Source organism: Python bivittatus, unplaced genomic scaffold (genome assembly GCF_059951505.1).
Source record: "Python bivittatus isolate LINGU-HERP-01145 unplaced genomic scaffold, Pbiv_v1 ctg000080_np1212, whole genome shotgun sequence".
Lineage (NCBI taxonomy): Eukaryota > Metazoa > Chordata > Lepidosauria > Squamata > Pythonidae > Python > Python bivittatus.
The window spans coordinates 70,626,052-70,646,546 of NW_028277035.1; the positions used below are offsets into that span (position 1 = coordinate 70,626,052).

The following is a 20,495-nucleotide window of genomic DNA, read 5'->3' on the forward strand; positions in this document are numbered from 1 at the left end:
GAATGTGTAAGTATCTGGTCTCAAAAATTAAGTCCTCTTTTAAAATATAATAGACATATATCTAAGTCTATCTTTGCAAGCTTAACTGAAGTAGTTCCCTTTTCAAATCTTTAGTCTCAGAGCACCATACGTTTGGAGCAACTAATGCTATAACTGTAACCCTGAAATTAGAATGAGAGCAGGTCAAAGACCATCACTCCAGAGCACGTACTCACATGTAGTTTGTTGAGCAACACAGCATCAGTTGTGCTATTAGCTCCTGGTTTAGCAGCTTTCCAGAACTGCTTCTGTGCCGAATAGCGATTCATGGGGCATAATTTAAAGAGACAATCTACAAAGAGACATAAGAAAAGGATTGTTGTGTTATCGCTATACATAACTATAAAGAATAATTATGTTATTACTATTAATACCATGCATTTTACATTTAAGGAAACAATTTAAAACAAGTCATAGGAAATCAAAAGTTCTTGGAATGAAACAGTAAGAAAACTAAGCCATGGTATAACTTCTACTGTTTATTATATCTCAAAAACACTTTAAATGATCCTAAATAAAGGAAAAGTTTGTCAACTTGCTTTTTGAGTTAATAAAGCAAATTATTTCCAAACTACCTTGGAAAATTTGGAACTGAAACATTTGTTAATCTTTGATTATGATAAACATTGTAAAGTAGAAGTGTTTGTGAAGCACAAATATCTTCCTGATTCCCAAACAAGGTTTTAAAAGCTTTGATATCCACTGTAACAGTTTTTAACACTAGTATGCTGGAAAAAAATACCTAGCATTGACTTTAGCAGACACATTTCTGCTAAAATAGTTTCTTTTTTCTTTGCAGACTCAGAGAAAGAGATATTTTTTTTCTAATTCTATATCCCAGCTTAACTCCTAAATGATACAGAAATTGATGGCTTAAACAATAGGACTAATGTGGACTCTTTTAAGAATAGTTTACAAAGTTACTACAAATATGGTCCTTCAGAGGTTAAACAGGAATTCAAATACTCAAGAGTATTTTTTGTACAAAGATTATGCTTTGATAACCAAAGAAATTCACAAACTGGAACATGGAAATCCTGTTGAGAGCTTTTGGGTAAAAGGAATAAAAGTCAAAGGAGAGAGAGAAACAAATTTGATTTTGTCGTGGAAGTTTATTAAAGATCTCAAGAAGACCTGGATGAAGGCTTTCTGTGCTGGATGACCAAACTTACAAAGAAGCATGCAATAGTGACAGTGGGAGATTCATCTGCTGGTAATCTAATTCTGCCAAGATTCAGAGGTCTAACAAATTCCTGTCTCTCTTGCTGAGAAACTGTAAGAAGAAAGAAAGGAGTGTGTTTATTCTGGCCCTAATCCCTACCAACAAGGAGAAATTGATTGAAGAAATAAAGGTTACTGTAAATTTGAAAAAAAGTGACCATATTATCCTTGATTTCATGGTATCAGGGATTAGAGAAGAGTCAGACTTGTATATTGGATTTCAGAAGAGTAAATGTTGATGAACTAGGATGAAAGATAGAACTGATTCAATAGCTTGATGTTCTGAAGGAGAAAAGTACACACAGAGCTTTCTAAGATGTTAAAAAGAAAAAGGGACATATTTAGGAAATGGAAGGAGGTGTGTATAACCAAAGAAAGACACTAGACAGTTGCCAGAAACTGTAGGGATTGTGTCAGAAAGACTAAAGAATTGAGACTTGCAAGAAATCCCTAAAACAACATCAGCAAAAGGGTACATCAGCAACAAAAGGAAAGGCAAAGAAGCTGTAGGTCTGTTGCAAGGAGGTAAGAAATAATAATAATAATAATAATAATAATAATAATAATAATAATAATACCACCACCACCACCCCTGTGAGGCACTACCTTGACATGATTGTGGGGCTTGTGTGCTCCGAGAAGGATGAGAGCTATGCCAGAGGTTCAACCACACTGGACAGGTCACATCAGAGGAGCCAGACGAAGAGTGTCTCTCCCACAAACAATATGGTGAGACATAATTTACAGAAACCTACACCAGATTGGTCATTGCCCGGGTCAACAAGGACTGCACTAGCTATTCTAGTTCCTGGACATCTGGTGATAAGTGGGCTACATGACTCAGGACTGTCAGCTGAGCTACCAATGCCAGCAGCTGCAGGACTACTGGAAGAAAAGTTGTTTACCCATCGCAAATATACAAAGACTGAAAACAAAGAAATAATTATTTGCTATTACAAATCAAGCCCAACAAGAAGAAGGTATCTGAAGAGAATGCACCAGTTCTGGAAAGAACAACATCCAGAATTAAAAATAACAGAAGATTAGCAGATCAAAGTCGATTTATAATACAAAATAAAGTGTTCACAAAAGTAGAATTGGAAGAACTGCAAAAGTCTACACAGGGCAAAGAAATCAAAGCCTTGCCAGAAGTACCTCACACTGTAGAGATAAACCAAGGGGAGTCGGCAGTAGAGGAAGCCAGCATAGCTATTGAATCATTTTCATTCCCAAACCAGGCACCCTCTCCTCTGCCTTCTCCTCAGAAAGAACAAAGCCCTCTAAGTAAAAAACAAGAGGAATTCAAACGAAGAATAACTGAGCATTCTTGTTGCAAAGAAACAGCTAGCACAAGTATTAAACGATGCCAATACTGTAATATCAAATATAAGCACCAGCTCACTGCAAGAAACAAACCAACTGTGGTTTAAGCACAGCTGTGGTTAAAACTGAATACCTTGGATGCAAAATCAACAAACAAGAAAAAAAGCCAAACAGTGCACCACCAAAATGGAAAATCAGATTGGAAAATAAGAACAGCATGCTAAGATGAGATGCAAGCAAGCTAGAACAAATGAAAAAAAAAAGCTGAAGAACAAGAAGTGCAAAGAATACCTGATCAAGAAATATCACCTAGAAATGAGGAAGATCAACAAAGCACTGGAAATAATAAAGCAGCAAATAACAGCTATAGCCAAAAAGATCAGCAGATACGAAGCTTGAATTGCACACTATAGGCAGAATCTCCAATTTCAGTCGAATCAGAAATGTTTCTACCAAGCCATCAATGGAGAGACTGCAATTAACCACTCAACACCTGACAAATAAGAAACAGTGAAGTTCTGGGCACAGCTATGGGACAACCCAAAGAAATACAAGAATGCAGCTTGGATAAAGGAGATAAGCAGATAAGAATAAAAAAGAAGCTGAAATGAAAGAACTTGTAATAACAGCAGAAATGGTGGAGAAAAGGGCAAGGAAGATCAAGAATTGGTCAGCACCAGGTGAAGATGAACTGCATGTTTTTTGGCTGTAACATCTGACTGGTCTAACCCACTCATTGCTAAGCAGTTTAACAATATACTGCAAGGAGGTGAAATTGAAGATTTGTTAACATCTGGCAAAACCTACCTGCTAATGATAGATCCAACAAATGGGGCAGCACCAGGCAACTACAGGCCAATTACCTGCTTACCAACAACTTTCAAATTGCTAACTGGTATGGTAGCTGATGCAGTCCAACAACATGTGGATGAAAACAAGCTCTTTCCATCTGAGTAGAAAGGAAACCACCCAAACAGCAGAGGGACAAAAGATCAGCTCCTAATTGACAAGATGATTTTGGAAAACTAGAAGGCATTTGGATTGATTATAAGAAGGCATTCGACTCCTGCCACATATTTGGATAATCAAGTTTCCAGAAATAACAGTAGAAACATCAGAAGCTTTGTGCAAAGATCAGTGGCACAATGGAAGACAAAGTTGCTGGTCAATGGTGATAGACAGGGAGAGGTTAACATCAAGAGAGGAATCTTTCAAGGAGACTCACTATCAACACTACTTTTTGTCATTGCGCTGATTCCTCTGTCAACAATACTGAACAAGTCAGGCCATGGCTATCAAACATCAGAAATATCTGCCAGGTTATCCCACTTCCTTTACATTGACAATCTGAAGCTGTATGGAAAAACACTACCTGAAATAGAATCGCTGCTCAACGCTGTCCAAATATACAGCCAAGATATTGCAGAGGAGTTTGGACTGGACAAATGTGCCACCCTGACCGTGAGCAGGGGGAAAATAATGAAAACTGAAGGAATCAAGATGCCCAATGGAAATAAATCAAGAGTGTGGATGAAGATCACTACAAATACCTGGGCATCTTTCAAACTGACAACATCAAGCACATTGAAGTCAAGAAGAAGGTTAGTAGTGAATATATCATGAGAGTGAAGAAGTTCTTAAAGTCCAAACTCAGTGGAGGAAATACCATCAAGGCAATTTAACACCTGGACAATTCCAGTCATTAGATATACAGCTGGAATAGTGGACTGGACTCAAGCTGAACTAAAAGCCCTGGATAGGAAGACCAGAAAAATAGTGACAATGAATCACGCTCTTCATCCACACAACAATGTTGACAGACTCTACTTACCAAGGAGCATAGGTGGTTGTGGAATGTTGCAAGTACACCAGACAGTTGAAAAAAAAAAAGGGGGGGCATTGGAAGAATATCTGAAGGACAGTGAAGAAGATGCACTGAAGCTAGTACACCATGAAGGCTTACTGAATACCAAAGAAACCAAACTGGCCTACAAGAAAGACCAAACGAAGAACAGAAAAGAGCCGTGGCCATGCAAAGTATTACATGGCCAGTACACAAAAAAACTGCAGACAGAAATAGAACTGTGGCAAAAGAAAGCAAAGATAGTACCAATAGTAATAGGGGCCTTGGGTGCAATCCCAAAACATCTGGAGCACCACTTGAAGACCATCGGCGTTGACAAAATCACCACCAGTCAATTGCAAAAGACTGCTTTACTTGGAACAGCTTATATCCTGCGACAATACCTTTAACACCATCAAATAACATCTGCCTATCCCAGGTCCTTGGGATGGACTTGATAGGTGGATAAAAATGCCAAATCCAGTCTAAACATCTGGATGACTGTGCAACCAACAATAATAATAAATGTATATGCCGTTCAATTTCCAGCAACTCTGGGAAGTTTATCGGTGATAGCAAGAAGGCAGAATGTTCTAACTCATAATTTAGATCTCTCTTCTCTCATGGCTAGCATTCATTGTGCCAGGAGTGGAAGGAAGGAGTTGCAGCTTGGGATAGACAAGGACAGGGTAAAAGAATACTGATCTATTTTAAATGATTCAAGTATCCAATTCCAAATTACATGTTAGGGTATTGAAGGAACTAATGGAAGTGACTACAAAAATGCTAACTGTAACCTTTAAGAACTCCTGGAGAATTTGTAAAGCCCCAGAAGCCTGACAGAGAACAAATGTTGTTCCTAACTTCAAAAAAAGAAAAAAGGAGGACCCAGGAAATCACAGATCTGACAGTATATCATCTATATTGGGCAACATCCTAGAGCAGATTTTTAAACTGCATATTTGTTAGCACTTAGATAGGACCAGTGCCATGTGGGTCTGCTAGACTAATCTGATCTTTTTTTTGACAGTGTTAATGAATCAGGAAAACACTGTGGACACTGTGTACCTTCACATCAGCAAAGTATTTGACAAAGTCTCATTAAAATAAAATGGTAACATATAATCTAGATGATGGGTTCGATGGTTTATAACTGTCTGAACAACCACATTCAGAGAGTACTCATGAATGACTCCACACTACTTTGGAGAGTAGCACTGAGTGGAGCGCCACAGGATTCCATCCTGGATCCTGTGCTGTTCAACATTTTTGTCAATGACTTGGATGAATGGGCTGAGGGAATGATTATCAGATCTTCAGATGACACAAAATTAGGAGGAGCAACTAACACTTCAAAACACTTCTAGACTCACTTGAACAGTGGGTCAAAGTGAACAGGATGAAATTTAACAGGAAACAATGTTAAGTCTTGCATCTGGGGACTAATCCAGGCAATCACCAGGAGCCAAGACTGACTTGAAGGCACACGCACACACACACACACACACAAACAGATTAAGATATTAGGAAGAATTTCCTGTGGTAAGAGCTACTGACCAATGGAACAGGCTGTGAAGTGGCATGTTTTCTTTCAGTAAAGACGTTCAAGCAGGCTGGACAGCCATCTATCAAGGATGCTTTAGCGATGAGCAGAGTGTTGGACTATACGACCTCTGACATCCTTCAAACTCTTATGATTTAATGTTAAGCAGTTATGGGAGATAAACCAGGACCCAGATTCAAGCGTACTCTCAGCCATGGAAACTCACTGAGTGACTTTGGGTTAGTTGTGGGAATAAAAATGGAAGGTAATGACCATGTAAGACTTCTTAAGTTCCTGGAGGAAAGACAGGATACATATTAACAAACAACAAACAAATAAATACCATGAATCATTTCCAGCCACCAGATCTTAGGCAAATGTTCAAATCAGGACTTTTGACCAAAGAATAATTGTGCACACATGGCTGCAATCAAACAAGCCTGAGCTGAACTAAGCTACCCTGAGGAATCCCATTATATTCTATTATTTAGTTGCAACAATCTAATTAAAGTGAAGAAGTGAAAGAAATTGCCACCTCAGACTTAAAGCAACTCCAAATGCTAAACCACCCTGAGCAAGAATCAATCAGATAGATTCCACTTGGAAGCACAGTTAGCCTATGCCCATACTTTTGTCTCAAAACAAGGATCACAAGCTTGTATTAAGGGTAGAACAGAAAGAGCAAACAAATCTTAAAAGCCCGCTGCTCCCTCCCATTTCCAGAACAGTTAGCCTTCATATGTTCTTACTATGTTAGCCAGCTACAATTGCAGCCTCTAGCTCGGTCAGCCTTCAGTGCAATGTTTACCCAATTCAGATTGCCAGAAGTGCTTAAATGTGTATCCCCATTCCTGAGCAGGGTGGAAGCAAGACCATGTTCCCTTTAACAGAGCAAAACAGGGCTTCCCACTACAAGGTCTACTGCATTATTTTTTTAAATGCAAGACATACGTTTCTATTTAGCTACTGAAAGCCCAAACAACACTTGCTCAAAATGTAGTAAATGGTCTCCTGTTCAGCGAAAACAGTGCAGAGCAGCAGGAGTGGAACCCTTTGCTTTAGAAGCTGTGAAACAGAGGTAAATTTCTTACAACCTGAAAGTTGTTGAAAAAGGGGAAAAAAAGCTATTTTAAAAGAACTATGAATGACCAGCTGTGTATTTTAAGTTGCCGTTTATGATTTGCTTCCAAATCACCTGGACTGATTTATGGCTTAAATGATTGCCTTGTTACAGTTTATGACAAACACTAATAAAATCTTGCTAAGAGTATGAATTCCATTTCCAAGCACTGAAATAATAGCATATAACAAATGTATCAATGACACACTGGAAAACCGACCAAACACATGCTAATATTGTTATTACAAAACTCAAAATGTGGTGTGTTGAAATATGTGGTTTTTTAACCACATTTTACACAAACGATGAGTTTCTCTTCTATAACCAGACTGTAATCTGTAACTATATCTGTAACAGGGTCTTCCTCAAATAACTAGATTACCATCGACCATGGAAATATTTTCTTTCTTTCCACATTATAATATTTGCATATGCAAACTAAACTTAAAGTTGCTTTCCTTTAGAACAACACTATGAATCTCCCTCTAAAATCCTAGGAATAAAAGTAACCACCTTGGCATTATACAGTATGCTTTAGACTGAATGAGAAGAACTAAGGTAGATTCATGTATTTTCCCTTCAGTTTTGCATTATTACCACGAGCAGCAGTGGTCTGGCTCATGACATTCAATCATTCATGAGATCTAGCAAATGAATGAGAGACTAATACAGCGAAGTAAGTTTTATAGACTGTTTGGTGACTTTTATGGTGATACTTTTTAAATACTTTTTTGATGACTGCTTGTGGCTCATAACAAGATTATGCTGCCAACTAGGTAATCAAAGGTTCTCCATTCACCAATGGCAGGGGAGAGAGCAGGAAAAGTCTTTACTTGGCAATCCAGAAAAGCAAAGACATCCAGGATCTCTCATTTTTTTCCCTTCCTGCTGTTTGTCTGGAACCAGGTTATGCGAGAGGTAAGAATAATTAATGTCACCAGGTAACAATGCATGAGTCTTCCTCAAATCTGCTTCCACCCACATCTCTTACTGGGATTCAGTGGAAGCCCTTTGGGTCCCTGCCTTGGATCTTTTGCCTCTGCAGATACAACCTAGTTATTATGTGTGGATCCTTCCTTAGAACTTCTCTCCACATTATCTTATATCCTTCCAAGGTTACAACTCTCCCCAGTGGCATCCACCTGTCCCATCAGGTCCAGCAGAAGGGGCTTGTTGCAGGTTCTGTCCACTAGAGAGCATCACCTGGCGGGATCCAGGAATAGGGTTTTTTCTGCTGCTGCACCGTCCAATGGAACATCATTCCCCCCCGAGGTCAGGCTGGCCCCAACCTTGCTGGCCTTCCGGAAGGGCCTGAAGACCTGGCTTTACCATCTGGCCTGGGGATCACAGAGTGGTGCAGAGCCCATAAAATGCTTGTACTGTTCCTCAATTGACTGTGTTCTCCTGTGACTGTTCTGTGTAGTTTTTTAATCATTTAATTGTTTTAACATTTTTAATGTTTGTATGGTTATTTTATTCGGGGGTTGGTATTATTTGTTTTAATTTTGTTGGCTGCTCATTTCACATTCATGACTGGGCAGCTTACAAAATTAAAACAAATAAAACAAAAAAACCCAATAAATTGAATAAACAAACAAACATTAACTTTTTATCAAACTATTTTTTTAAAACAAAGGGGCTCCTAGAAGCCCTCTCCAGCATATCCTCTCATTTGTTAAGTCATCACCTGATACTGTCAGTGTGACATAAAAATTTGAATGTATGTCAAAGTATAGTATTTATACTAACAGCTTGGCAAAATACAGTTGGACGCTATTGCTGGGGCAGGAAATGAAGAGGAAAGAGAGACTTCATTCCAGAACTCAGAGCACTTTATTTCCCCTCATCAGTCGCTAAGCAACTGAAAATGCAAAAATTAAATCAAGCTCTTTCAAAACTGAGTGCTCCAAGTAACCATTAAAACTTCTAGCTGCCAGAAATGTGAAAAATAGAACAGCTGTTCCAACTGCCTCTTTGCAATTAGGCAGAAATAAAACTTTAGACTGTCATTATGTAATTCAGTAGATAACACAATAGTATATACAGTTCTATTATATATTCTCATTTTGCTAGTTATATATTGGAGTTGCATAGGAGTTAAATTTCAGGAGATAACATTAAGGAGAAAAGATTACTTCAAAATTGCTCATGAGTATCCCTCAAAAGATTATGGAAGAGAGCAAATGGGTCACCCTACCATTATCCTATGTTACTCCAGAACTTTGCCTTAAATCTTTCATGGGAAGAGAATGGGCTGGTCCCAGAGTTGAGCCTTCTTTCCACCTGAGCAACTCCTTTGCAGAAGACTACAGCAAATATAGTTTTTTATATATGCACAAAACAATATAAGAGGAGGAAATTTTGGGAGCCCTCACTTGTTCTCCCACTTCCTGGGGATTGTGGTGCATAAACACTGAAGACAGCAGACAACCCTCAGTGTCTTTTCTTCATGCCAATAGGTGACCCTCAGTCATCTTGAGGAGAAATGGGTAATTTCCAGCACTGGATGTTGGACAAATGTGATTAAAATAGACATACCATAGCCGTTAGTTAGATTTGAACAATGTTTTCAATGGTTTTGAGTATACTTAACTTTAAACTTTATAATAGGATGTCATACAAATCAGGAGCAATATATAACAGTACTGCAAAACTGATCCTATAAAAAGATCTCAAGCATGATGAGGACATTTTTACTGTTAAATAAAGATTAATATGATTGGCAAACAAACCTGAGGCTTCTTCCCAATAATTTTTTTTCCTGGACTATCTAGGAATATCAGTCAATCAGATAAATATTTATCTGATATATTAATTCCAAGGAAGCCAGTTTGGTGTAGTGGTTAGGCAGCAGGCTAGAAACTGGGAGACTGTAAGTTCTAGTCCTGCCTTGGGCAAAAAGCCAGCTGGGTGACCTTAGGCCAGTCCCACTCTCTCAGCCCTAGGAAGCAGGCATTGGCAGACCACTTTCAAAAAATCTTGCCAGGAAAACTGCGGGGACTAATCAAGACAGTCACTAGGAGTCAACACTGACTCAAAGGAACCAAAACAAAAAAATCAATTCCAAAGTTCCACAGTTTTCCCATGCACGTTTCTCAATGTGCTCCCCACTGTTGGGCTACAGAGAAGACTTAATGATGTATCTTTTAATGAACATGTCTGTCCTTGTGGCTCCAGGAGATGGAGATACTACCACACTTTTTATTATATTGCCTTGTAGGTGGACTGAAATTATTACTCCTCTACTTACAAACAGGCCTAGAGAATTAGATCTTTCTTACCTGATTTTGGTGCTAGCTGATAAAGACTCCATCACTTACTAAGTGGCTAGACTTTTTTTGTGCTGCAACCTAAGATTAGACTAAAAGGCAATACAGGAAGATTACTTAAGTGATTCCAATCTATAGTTTTGTTTTCCTGTTAGTGAATGATACATTTATATGGTTTAAGTCCATTGAACTGTAGAAAAGTTTTATTTGTTAACCAGTTATTATTTCTGATTTTTTATACTTTACATTTCTTTATAATTTATATTGAGATATACACTTTTATTGAATATGCTTATTCATTCATTTATCATGCTGGTCTATGACCACAATAAAGTAAAACAAGGTTATGATTTTAGTAACATATTTTTCTACTGGTTACACCTGGCCCTAACTCATTTTTCAGTATCATATCATATTGTATAAGATATTTCAGTTTAGCAGTCAATGTTGAATATTAATCCAGCTCTAATCTTCTTTCCTGATAGAACCGACAAATTATATTATTACTGCAAGTTATTCAAGTTCACAGAACACTCAAAGGTACCAGTATTATTATATAAGTGGCAATCCCTAGTCAGCCCTGGTTAATCCTCCGGCAGACCACCTAAGAATTCCAGTATTTTTGGCTAGACTGGGAAGGGTACAAAACTTTCAAAAACAAAACAACGGTAACCAGTTTTGGAGTGCTTCAAAGAAAACTGCACGAACATAGTCACTAGGAATTGAGATTGACACAAGAGTGTCTTTATCTTTTAAAAGAATGAAAATGAAATATGGAAGATGTGAAAGAAATAATATTTTGAGAAATAGACTACCAAGCATGCTTTTTTTCTTAATATTCCAAGAACAGATTGCAGGGCTTTTCACTTCACTGCATCTACCTATAAACCTTGGAACAAAAGGATACCTATTAAAGCAATTCAACAATACAAGCAAAGACAGCAGTTCTATTATCTACAACGTATTCTCTCCCAAATTTATATTTTATCCATTCCTTATTTTTTTTAAAGTGATACAATAGGGCATATGAGTAATTTTACTTAGTGGGAATTGAAATGGATTCTTATAATGTATGTTGTTTTCAGGCCAGATAATGAGGAGCAAAAGTACAGGTGTATTGTGTCAGCTGCAAAAAATATACAAGTTTCATCTGTGGCTTTCCCTCTTTAAGGGCTGAAAAGCTGCATTGTTTTGGAATGCATGCCAATTCATAATAGTCCCTTGACAATCTCTCCAGTACCATGACTATATCAAAATCTTTTATTCTCTGCTTGAAAAAGTACACTGGTTTGAATGTTCTTAAGTGAACAGCAGTACGTTTGTTCCACATATCCTCTGATATTAAATCTTTATAGGAAAAGTAACAACTTGGAGAAATAATAATTTTTCACCCTAAATTATTAAATAACACAACTATTGATTTTTTTTTCAATTTCTTTTCTCCCTAATGGCTGTTACTTTTTTTTTTTTCTGGAACAAGATGCATGATTTACTACCTAATGAGAATTGGCAAAATGGCATGCTATGGGTCAAGCAAAAATATCTGAGGGGCAAGTGGCAACAACATACACAAATCCCAAGAATGATTTTCTGGTACTCCTGAAAATGGTTTGTGAAAAAAGGTGAGCTATTTTGGAATAGACAGCCAGTTTGGGGTAGTGATTAGAAGCACCAAGCTAGAAACCAGGAGACTGATTTCTAGTCCCGCCTCAGGCATGAAGCCAGCTGGGTGACTTTCGGCCAGTCCCTCTCTCTCAGCTCTAGGAGAAGGGAATGGAAAACCATTTCCAAAATGCAGGGACTAGTCCAAGCAGTCACCAGGAGTCAACACAAACTCAAAAGCACCAAAAAACAACAAAACTTTGGAATAAGTGGAAAAATATCACCATTTATGCAATCCTTTGCTAAGCTGAAAAGATAACAGAAAGATATTGGGAAAGGCAGTAGAAGCATAAAACAATATGGCAGAATATTCTTGCTAAAATAATCTTTTAATGTGATTTTTTCTCTAATTACCAAATTACAGCATGCAGCCATTTCACATTATCAGCATCTACAAGCAATGCTCCAAAGTGTGCGTGTATATGTATGTGTGTACATAATGGAAAAAACAGAAAGAGAGCACGCCTGAGCATCTACATGCACGAGTGAATGAGTGCAAAGGGGGCAGAGAAAAATAGAAACATAAAATACCTAAACCAGGAGTTTTCAAACTTTTTCAGGCCATGGACCCTGTTAGTTGAAAAAATAAATTTCCAAAACCCGTGATCAAGAGGCAAAGGTCTACTGATGGAAAATGGCTGAATTAGTGGGTTCTGTATGTATCACCTTCATCCCACTAACTGGTTGGTCTCTCCTCTATACATATACACATTTTTCTTTCTTCCTAGCATTTTTCCCGCAGGTGCAGGGCCTGTTTTTTTGTTTTTTTTTAATTTTTCGGATCAACCAAATGTTGATCCACTGGTTGCAACAGGAATTGACCAACCAGCTTGTCGCCTGAGCCTGACGTCATGGGCTGAGAGAGAGGGACTGGCCCAAAGTCACCCAGCCGGCTTTCATGTCTAAGGCAGGACTAGAACTCAGTCTCCTGGTTTAAGAAACTACATAGTATGGTTGCGCTGTGTAGCACTTTGATTCAATCTCCAGGAGGTGCTTTGGTGCATGCAGGCATATGAATGTAGCATCTGTTTGCAGCTTCATGTGACTGGTTGTTCTGCAACCCAGGAAAAGGAGAAGCTGCTTCAAACTGCACTCCAGATCAGTGCAATGTTCACATTACAGTGCTTTCCTCACTGCAGGTCTAATCAATGGGTCCTATAGAGCTATACAGTTTTGCCTCCAACTCACCAATTCCAAATTTTTGGAGACGTACTGACAACATGGGTCACTGGGTCCCATCCTCAATTAGGCCTATCTCCTATCATTTCCTAGAGGGAGAATACAAGAAGGTGCCCCTTCTCATCATGGTTTGCACAGTTTGAGGTTCAGAACTCTGATTAAAGCAGCTCTCCCTGGTTAATTGATCTCTTTTGTTCTGGTCTGCTTTGAATCTCCTTAATTCTTATTCAGCCAGTTTATTCATTAATGTTCCCTGACCTAACTCCATTGGCCATGTTTTAGCTTACCTCCCCCCACCATTTCCCTTTCAAAAGTGAAAGCAACACAAAACAGTGTGTCAATGCATTCAGTGCTTTTTTGAACACTGAAGGTGATTTTCTAAGGCAGTGTTTCTTAAAGTGTGGTCCGAGGACCCCTGCGGTTCCCCCAAGACTCTTTCAGGGGTCTGAGAAATGAAAATTATTTACCAGATATTGAAGTGATTTGCAAAAATTTAAGACAATGTCACTCTTCTCATTATTATTTTTTATTTGTTAAAAAAATAGGGTTTTTTGTGAAAAATGTTTTATTTATGTTAATACCTAATGGATTTAATATTGTTATTTTTACATGATTCAATAAATAAATATTTTAATCAATTTTAATTTTTAATATGGTAAATAGAGATAAATATAACCCATACAAACAAAAATTCTTTTGGGGTCTTCCACAATTTTTAAAAGTGGGAAGGGGTCCTGACAGCAAAAAGTTTAAGAAACAGTGCTGTAAGGGACTGAGACACTGCTATTTGGGACAACAGTATAGTGGGAGGCCTCTGAGTTTTTTCAAGCCTAACATTCCATAGCATAATCAAATGTAGAAAAGTTATTGTCAAGCTTATTTCCAGGGGATGGTACTCCAATGATTAAAATGGAAGGTTTCCTTATGACTAAAATTGATTGCCTTGAGTTCGAAAGAGGAGAAACGAAAGTGGGAAAATAACCACTAAACTAGCAGAACAGCTTCTTCCAGAAGCAGCAAGAAACCCAGCTTTACCAAATAAGGCAAGTTAAAGCTAAATGCCAGAAAGAAGCAGGCTCCGTTGCGGTTGGGTTTCATGTGTGTGTGTTTTAAAGATCAGGCAGCTGGATAATAGAACATGTGGCTATACCAGTATTATTAGAGCAGGATGAAGATGGGAGGAAAAAATGTTTAAAAACCATGAAGGGAAGCAGTCTCCCCCAAAGGGGACTTAACAGGCATTTAACCCAGACTTCACAAAATCACCATGTATATTTTTAGACGCAGAAGACATATTACAGATTGTAGTTAAACAGTCAATCCAATGTCCTGTTCAGTGCTGTAATGAAAACATGATATTTCCCTGGTATGACAGTGTGTGAGATATAAATATCCACCTGAACAGCAGCTAAGTTTAAAATGCAGAGTGCATCCTAGGGTGATATACAGAACATTAGGTGTTTCAACGCCCCTCCACAGACTACTTATCAATTCCATGATAACACTTAAATAAAAATATACCATGTGCTCTAGACATAAATGTATGTTTCAAAACAGCATTCATTTTATTTTAGGAGAAACTTTTGGGAAAATTCCTCTACGTTCTAGTTCAGGTATGCACAAGTTTTATCAAAGGCCAACTCATCCCAGCATCAAAACTGGTGGTTGGATTCAACTAAGCTAACCAATTCATAGCCAAGGAAAACTTGAATTTGATATTTGCTTTGCTATGTTCTTTGCCACTGCCTCTTAGATTTTATCCAAAAACCATGCTTAAATCAGAAGGTGAAACACTATTTCTACCACTTTCCTCCATGAAAAGAATTGTATAGCATATTTATATTGTCAGTTGGCTAGTAGTAAACCTAGCTCAAGCCCTGAGTAGCTCAGCCTGTGAAATTCATACTTGCTGAACCACTTTCTACTCTGGTATGTTCAAATCAAGGGTGTATAATAAACCAAAATATTAAAATGGACACAGGGAGAGAAAGAGAGAGAATGAATGAGAGAATGAATGAATATGAATCAATGAATGAGCCAATTTGGTGTAGTGGTTAAAGGATCAGATTAAAAACCAGAAGACTGTGGTTTCTAATCCTGCTTGGTCCAGCCACTTCTCTCAGTCCTAGGAAGAAGGCAGTGGCAAACCACTTCTGAAAAATGCTGCCAAGAAAACTGCAGGGAGCAGCTCAGTCAAAAGTGAATGAAAGGCACACAATTGAATATTTCTGTCTGCCTGTCTATCCATCCACTCATCTGGGCAGCGAACTCTGGGCAGGGAACAAAATAAGAAACGTCAAACCTAAGTCCCAAGTTGAGGCCCCCTTTATTAAAAATCTCAAAATACACCTGTGACATACATCCATATCAGAACTCCAGGAACTAACATCTTAGCCCCAATGCCTGGAGGAAGAGCCAGGCCTTCACAGCCTTCCAAAGGGCCAGTAGGTTTACTGCCATCCATATCCCTTGGGGGAGGTTCTTCCATAGGACAGACACCATGACAGAGAAGGTACACTTCCTAGAACCCACCAGGTAACACTGCTTCACCAAGGGGACCTGGAGCATGTCCACTATGCTGTGCAGGCAGAAACTATTGAGGAGAGGTAGTCCACCAAGCAACCTGGTCCCTTGCCATGGAGGATTTTAAAGGTGACAACAAACGACTTGCTACTAGGAGCCAGTGCTGCTCGTATTACATGGGCGTACTGTAGTGCACCCAACACCACTCATGATGCTGCATTCTTTACCAGCCAAGGGTAAAGGGCAGTCCCATGTAGAGTGAGTTGCAGTAGTCCAATACTGTTTATGCAGATGACATGTGCTTTCATGGCTCACTTCCTTTGAACTCCTGGAAAAAAACCTGAAAAATCTTGTTTTGTTTTTTCCCCATATGAACTTAAGTAAATAAAGTTACATTTCAGTAAAAGAGATAATTCCTAAAAATGCAATACATTTGGGGATTGGAAGAATAAGAGAAATAAGCTAGAAAGACCCACAATTAACTGCTCACAATAGTTTAGTGCATTGCTGTATGGTCTGGAGATGTATTTGGCAACAGAAACAGAGGAGTGTTCTTGCATGTTCCATTTAGCAGACGAAGCAAGGGTTCAGGTATCTCTGGGTATGACTTCTCACAATGGCCCATAAACCACAAAGGAAAATAATTTTCACTCATATTCAGCTTCAATAGCCTATGTATTATGGTCTACTTTTAAACATGCTTTTGTTTCTTAAAATTTGGGAAATATCCTGTGATATGAAGAAATGTTGAGTGTTCTTGACTGCATCGACTTCTTTTACAAACTTTGAATTGGTCCAGTTTTGAGGAATCCACAGAAACATCCTACTTATTTTACCTCCAAGATATAAATTAACAATGGGTTTCTTAGGAAAATTGAAACACATCTTTGCTTTACCCACAAACGACGACTTTGGATTCAAACTATTATTTTCAGAAATCAAAGGACTGTATATAATTCCAATAGAAAAGAATGTACATGACGATATAGAAACGTGTCAATAGCGTCAGAGTCGCCTGAACTATTTTTCAAGAGAGACACTTAGAAAATTGTTGGTCTTACTATAGTATTATTTATTTTCAGCATTTCTACCAATTCCAGAAAGACTTCTGGCAGTTTACAGAAGCTGAACGTAAAACTGCAAAAAACATAAAAACAAACCCTTCCCACAGTCGCTACTGGTACCCAATAATGACTTTCTTGTGAGGCCAGAAAAAGCTTTCATGAAGGTATCAGTCACAGCAAAAATAATCCTGACATCAATGATAAAAACAACAGCAGGAATGTCTATATTCTTTCTGATCAACTTTCATGGGATGAAATTCAGCTGAATTTCAGTTCAACTAAGGATGAATACTGAGATTGATACATCTTCCACAGTGGCCATTTTGGCTTCTTCTGATCAGGTGGGAGTTTCCAGGTAAAGCCTATAATTCATTGTAGAAAACAGTGTGGCACTTTTTCTGGAGAAAGCTAAGATAAGCCCTTTATTTAGAGTTGGGTAAGCAAGTATTTTATCAGCTAATTATCCAAATTTTCCAGGCTAGAAGACACATTTGGAATTTTGAGAGCACGTTGACACATATTTTGTATCACAGAATGCCTGCCGTGGTGCACAAAGACATGAAACCGAAGGCGAACTGGTGAGACCATTCCTCTTATTCATTCAAATCCCCAAGACAATTCCCTGTTTACCTGTGTCTTTTTTTCAAACAAAACATTTTTTCTTTTCTGAGAATGCCTCTACGGTCCCCAGAAGCTTTTCTTGTAATGGAAGGTGATATTTGAAAGTGGCGTGTTGCACTGAGGTATCCGTTTTTTTCCCCCACTAAAAGAATCTTTTTTTAAAAAATGAAAAATCAGCTGAGAAAGGGAGCCATAGGTGCCAAAACAGCCTCACATGCTCCTTCCTTAAACAAATTACTGTGATCCATTGCAGTAAAATTAAGACCTATTATTTGAGGAAATATTCCTTCATTTCATTCTTCAAAGTGAATGGGAGAAGAATACTGAGCAAAAACAAAGCAATGACCGAAGGACAGAACTATATCCAGTTCCAACACAAGGAAAAAAAAAAGTCACGGTGTATATGGATATATATTGCTTCCTACAGTAAAAGTGAACAAAAACATTCATCTGGATTTTTAGCCGATTTGTAATAGATTGATAACAGATCAGCAAAGACTTATGATTCCCAGTTGCCTAACAGTATTAACTGTAAAATCCCCCTACCCCCCAAGTCAGTTGTGGAAAAACACTGGGGGGGGAAGAAAAAATCAGAAAGGATTTTGTGTGAACAGATATATAAAGTTGGCACTAGTAGTGATCAGAAATTCATGAATTGTCCATATACTCAAGAGATGACACTGCCATTCTTATTTTTTGAACTGTTCATCCATCTTAACTATTTTGCTGTTCTTGGCACTACATGGTAAACCTGGAAGCTTTGATAACACAAAGGAGATCCCATCCTAGTGTGTTGAAACTTTTGTTAAAGGAGTCCTGCTCTATGGTCACAGAATGAATTATATCAATATTTAGATGACACCCAGCTAATCTGAGTCAGTTGTGATTTTATCCCTGAATGAGTGTCTAGGTTGTCAGCTAAGGAGGTAGAAATGAACAAATTAAAACTCAAAGCGAAATGGATTTTTTGATGGGCAATCTCTGTATTAGCAGAGTGATGGAAATGACTACCTAAATGAGACTGTACTTGTACAGAAAGAACACATTCATGAATGTAAATTCTTTTAAATCTAGGCCTCTTCTTGGTAACCAAGTCCATCAATACACTGATTTACATGACTCTTCCCAGAAAAGAGGAATTTGAGTGTTATGGTTTACATCAGTCTCCCTAACAGTCTTTTTTACAGAACTTTTAGACTATACTTATTACCACTGATCATTTCTATAGAAATTCCAGTTCAAAATATCTGGAGGACACCATAATAATCTGGCAAATGTCTCATAACTTCACAGTGAGGCCGACAGAGCTCTTGTGATTGAATGGCTGATAAATCAAACACTTAAAATGTACCATGACATTGGGCTGTGGTGAAAGCTGTTTAGAAGCTACAATTAGTTCAGATTTTGGCCTTTAGAAGCTATAAAGAAAAGAAAACATTATGTAACATGAAATGCTGCCCATACCTTTTTGGAATAACATCAGATGTTTGCTTGGTTTTGGTTTACACTGAAGTCCTGACCCATGGATACCTTCATTGTTTTATTATTATTATTTAACACTGAGAATATATTTTTGGATTGCGATTACTTCAGTATTTTCTAAGGTGCTCTCTAAATTGTGAAACCAAACTGCAGAAAACGTGCACCAAGATCTATAACTACCCATATCAGACAGATTGTACATACTTTTCCTGACTTTTTTATTGATTGCTCTACTATAAGCTACTACTCATAATGCCCCAAAAGCAGCAAATTAAGATTAACAACTCCCCCAACTCCTGTAGTACAATATAGCCTTCAGCAGTGTGGACAGTTTCACTATGCATACTCAAAGTACATTCAGATGAAAACAAAAGTCCAGGCAATCTTTTTCCCAAGTGGAATGATGTGGTTTTGTCATCCCTGGGTCTCAGAATCTAAATGAAACGCCATCTTATTCCATGAAAGAACAAACAACGTGAAATTACAATATATGACATTCCATGCCCGTTTGAGACGTATTATTAGAGTTGTTTCTTCAGTTACTGTACTACAGCCATGTAAAAGCTACCTCCTTTTTGTCTGTATTTTTGACACAATATTAGGCATGTATTCCACTATGACAAAAGTTTTCCCGTGCAATCCTATATTCCTATATGTCATGTTGAGATAAATGGGATTACTCTTTAGTAAGTGGTTACAGAATTGCTACCTGAATAAATTAAATAAATGTAAATGTAAACGTGTGGTGCAAGCGTTGGACTAGGACTGGGGAGACCCAAGTTCAAATCCACCCTCAGCTACAGAAATTCACTGGCCAGTCACTCTCTCAGCCCTCTCCATCTCAGAGTTTCTGTTGGGCATAAAAAATTGGAGAGGCGGTAGTATGTACATTACCTTGATCTCCTGGGGAAAAGGAGTATAACGGACAAACAATCAAATAAATAAAATAAATATGTGAGCCAAGAGAAAAACAGAAGGAAGATAGAAAATAGAAATTATTGCATTGGGTATAACACTACTGTACTTATTGTCTTGCTTTATGCATTTTAGCAAATTGTCAAGGTTCTATACTTCAGAAGCAATTCGCCACCATTCTTCATCAGCAGTGGCATATGATATCTTGTTGCCCAAGCCATCTTGCCAATTCCTGTTCTGTACCACAAAAGAAAATTGGCTCCCAACATTGACAGAACATTAAAATGCCACCATCTGATATTAGCCCTCCTACAGAGAACATTTAAAACAGTCCCTCCCAGCTTCCACATAGGGAAAATCTCAGAAATTAAAGCCAGAATTTGACTTATTACTACATCCGTTTGCAGAAATCAGTTCATCCTTCAGCTTCAGCACACAAGAATTTTGATTTAAAATATACATCTTCCTTTAAACTTAACAATAGCTACCACCTCCAAACGTTGATTGGGAGAAATAGATTTCAAGATAGACAGGTTGAATTACTGTTTGTCTACAGAATCTCTGTAAGAGAAATTGGGTACAAAAGAGAACAGAGTAAGACAAAATGTAAAATATGTACAAATTATAGGACAAAGCATTAGATGAGTGGGTTTGTTTTTCCTGTTGCAATGCTACTGAGATGTGGTAAGGG

The 20,495-nt window shown here is 38.0% G+C and overlaps 1 protein-coding gene across 4 annotated transcripts in view; it reads right to left on the minus strand.

Annotated features, from left to right (window-relative positions):
* Nucleotides 1-20,495, minus strand: part of ITPR1 (inositol 1,4,5-trisphosphate receptor type 1) — a 265,258-nt gene that overhangs the window by 177,532 nt on the left and 67,231 nt on the right. For all 4 annotated transcript variants that reach the window (XR_015794923.1, XR_015794924.1, XM_088134326.1 and 1 more), the window contains exon 4: nt 216-331. Coding sequence is in view for 2 of the 4 variants with exons in the window: in XM_088134326.1 (XP_087990452.1) it covers nt 216-331 (116 nt within the window). In the remaining 2 variants the exon portion in view is untranslated. The remainder of the gene's footprint in view (nt 1-215; nt 332-20,495) is intronic.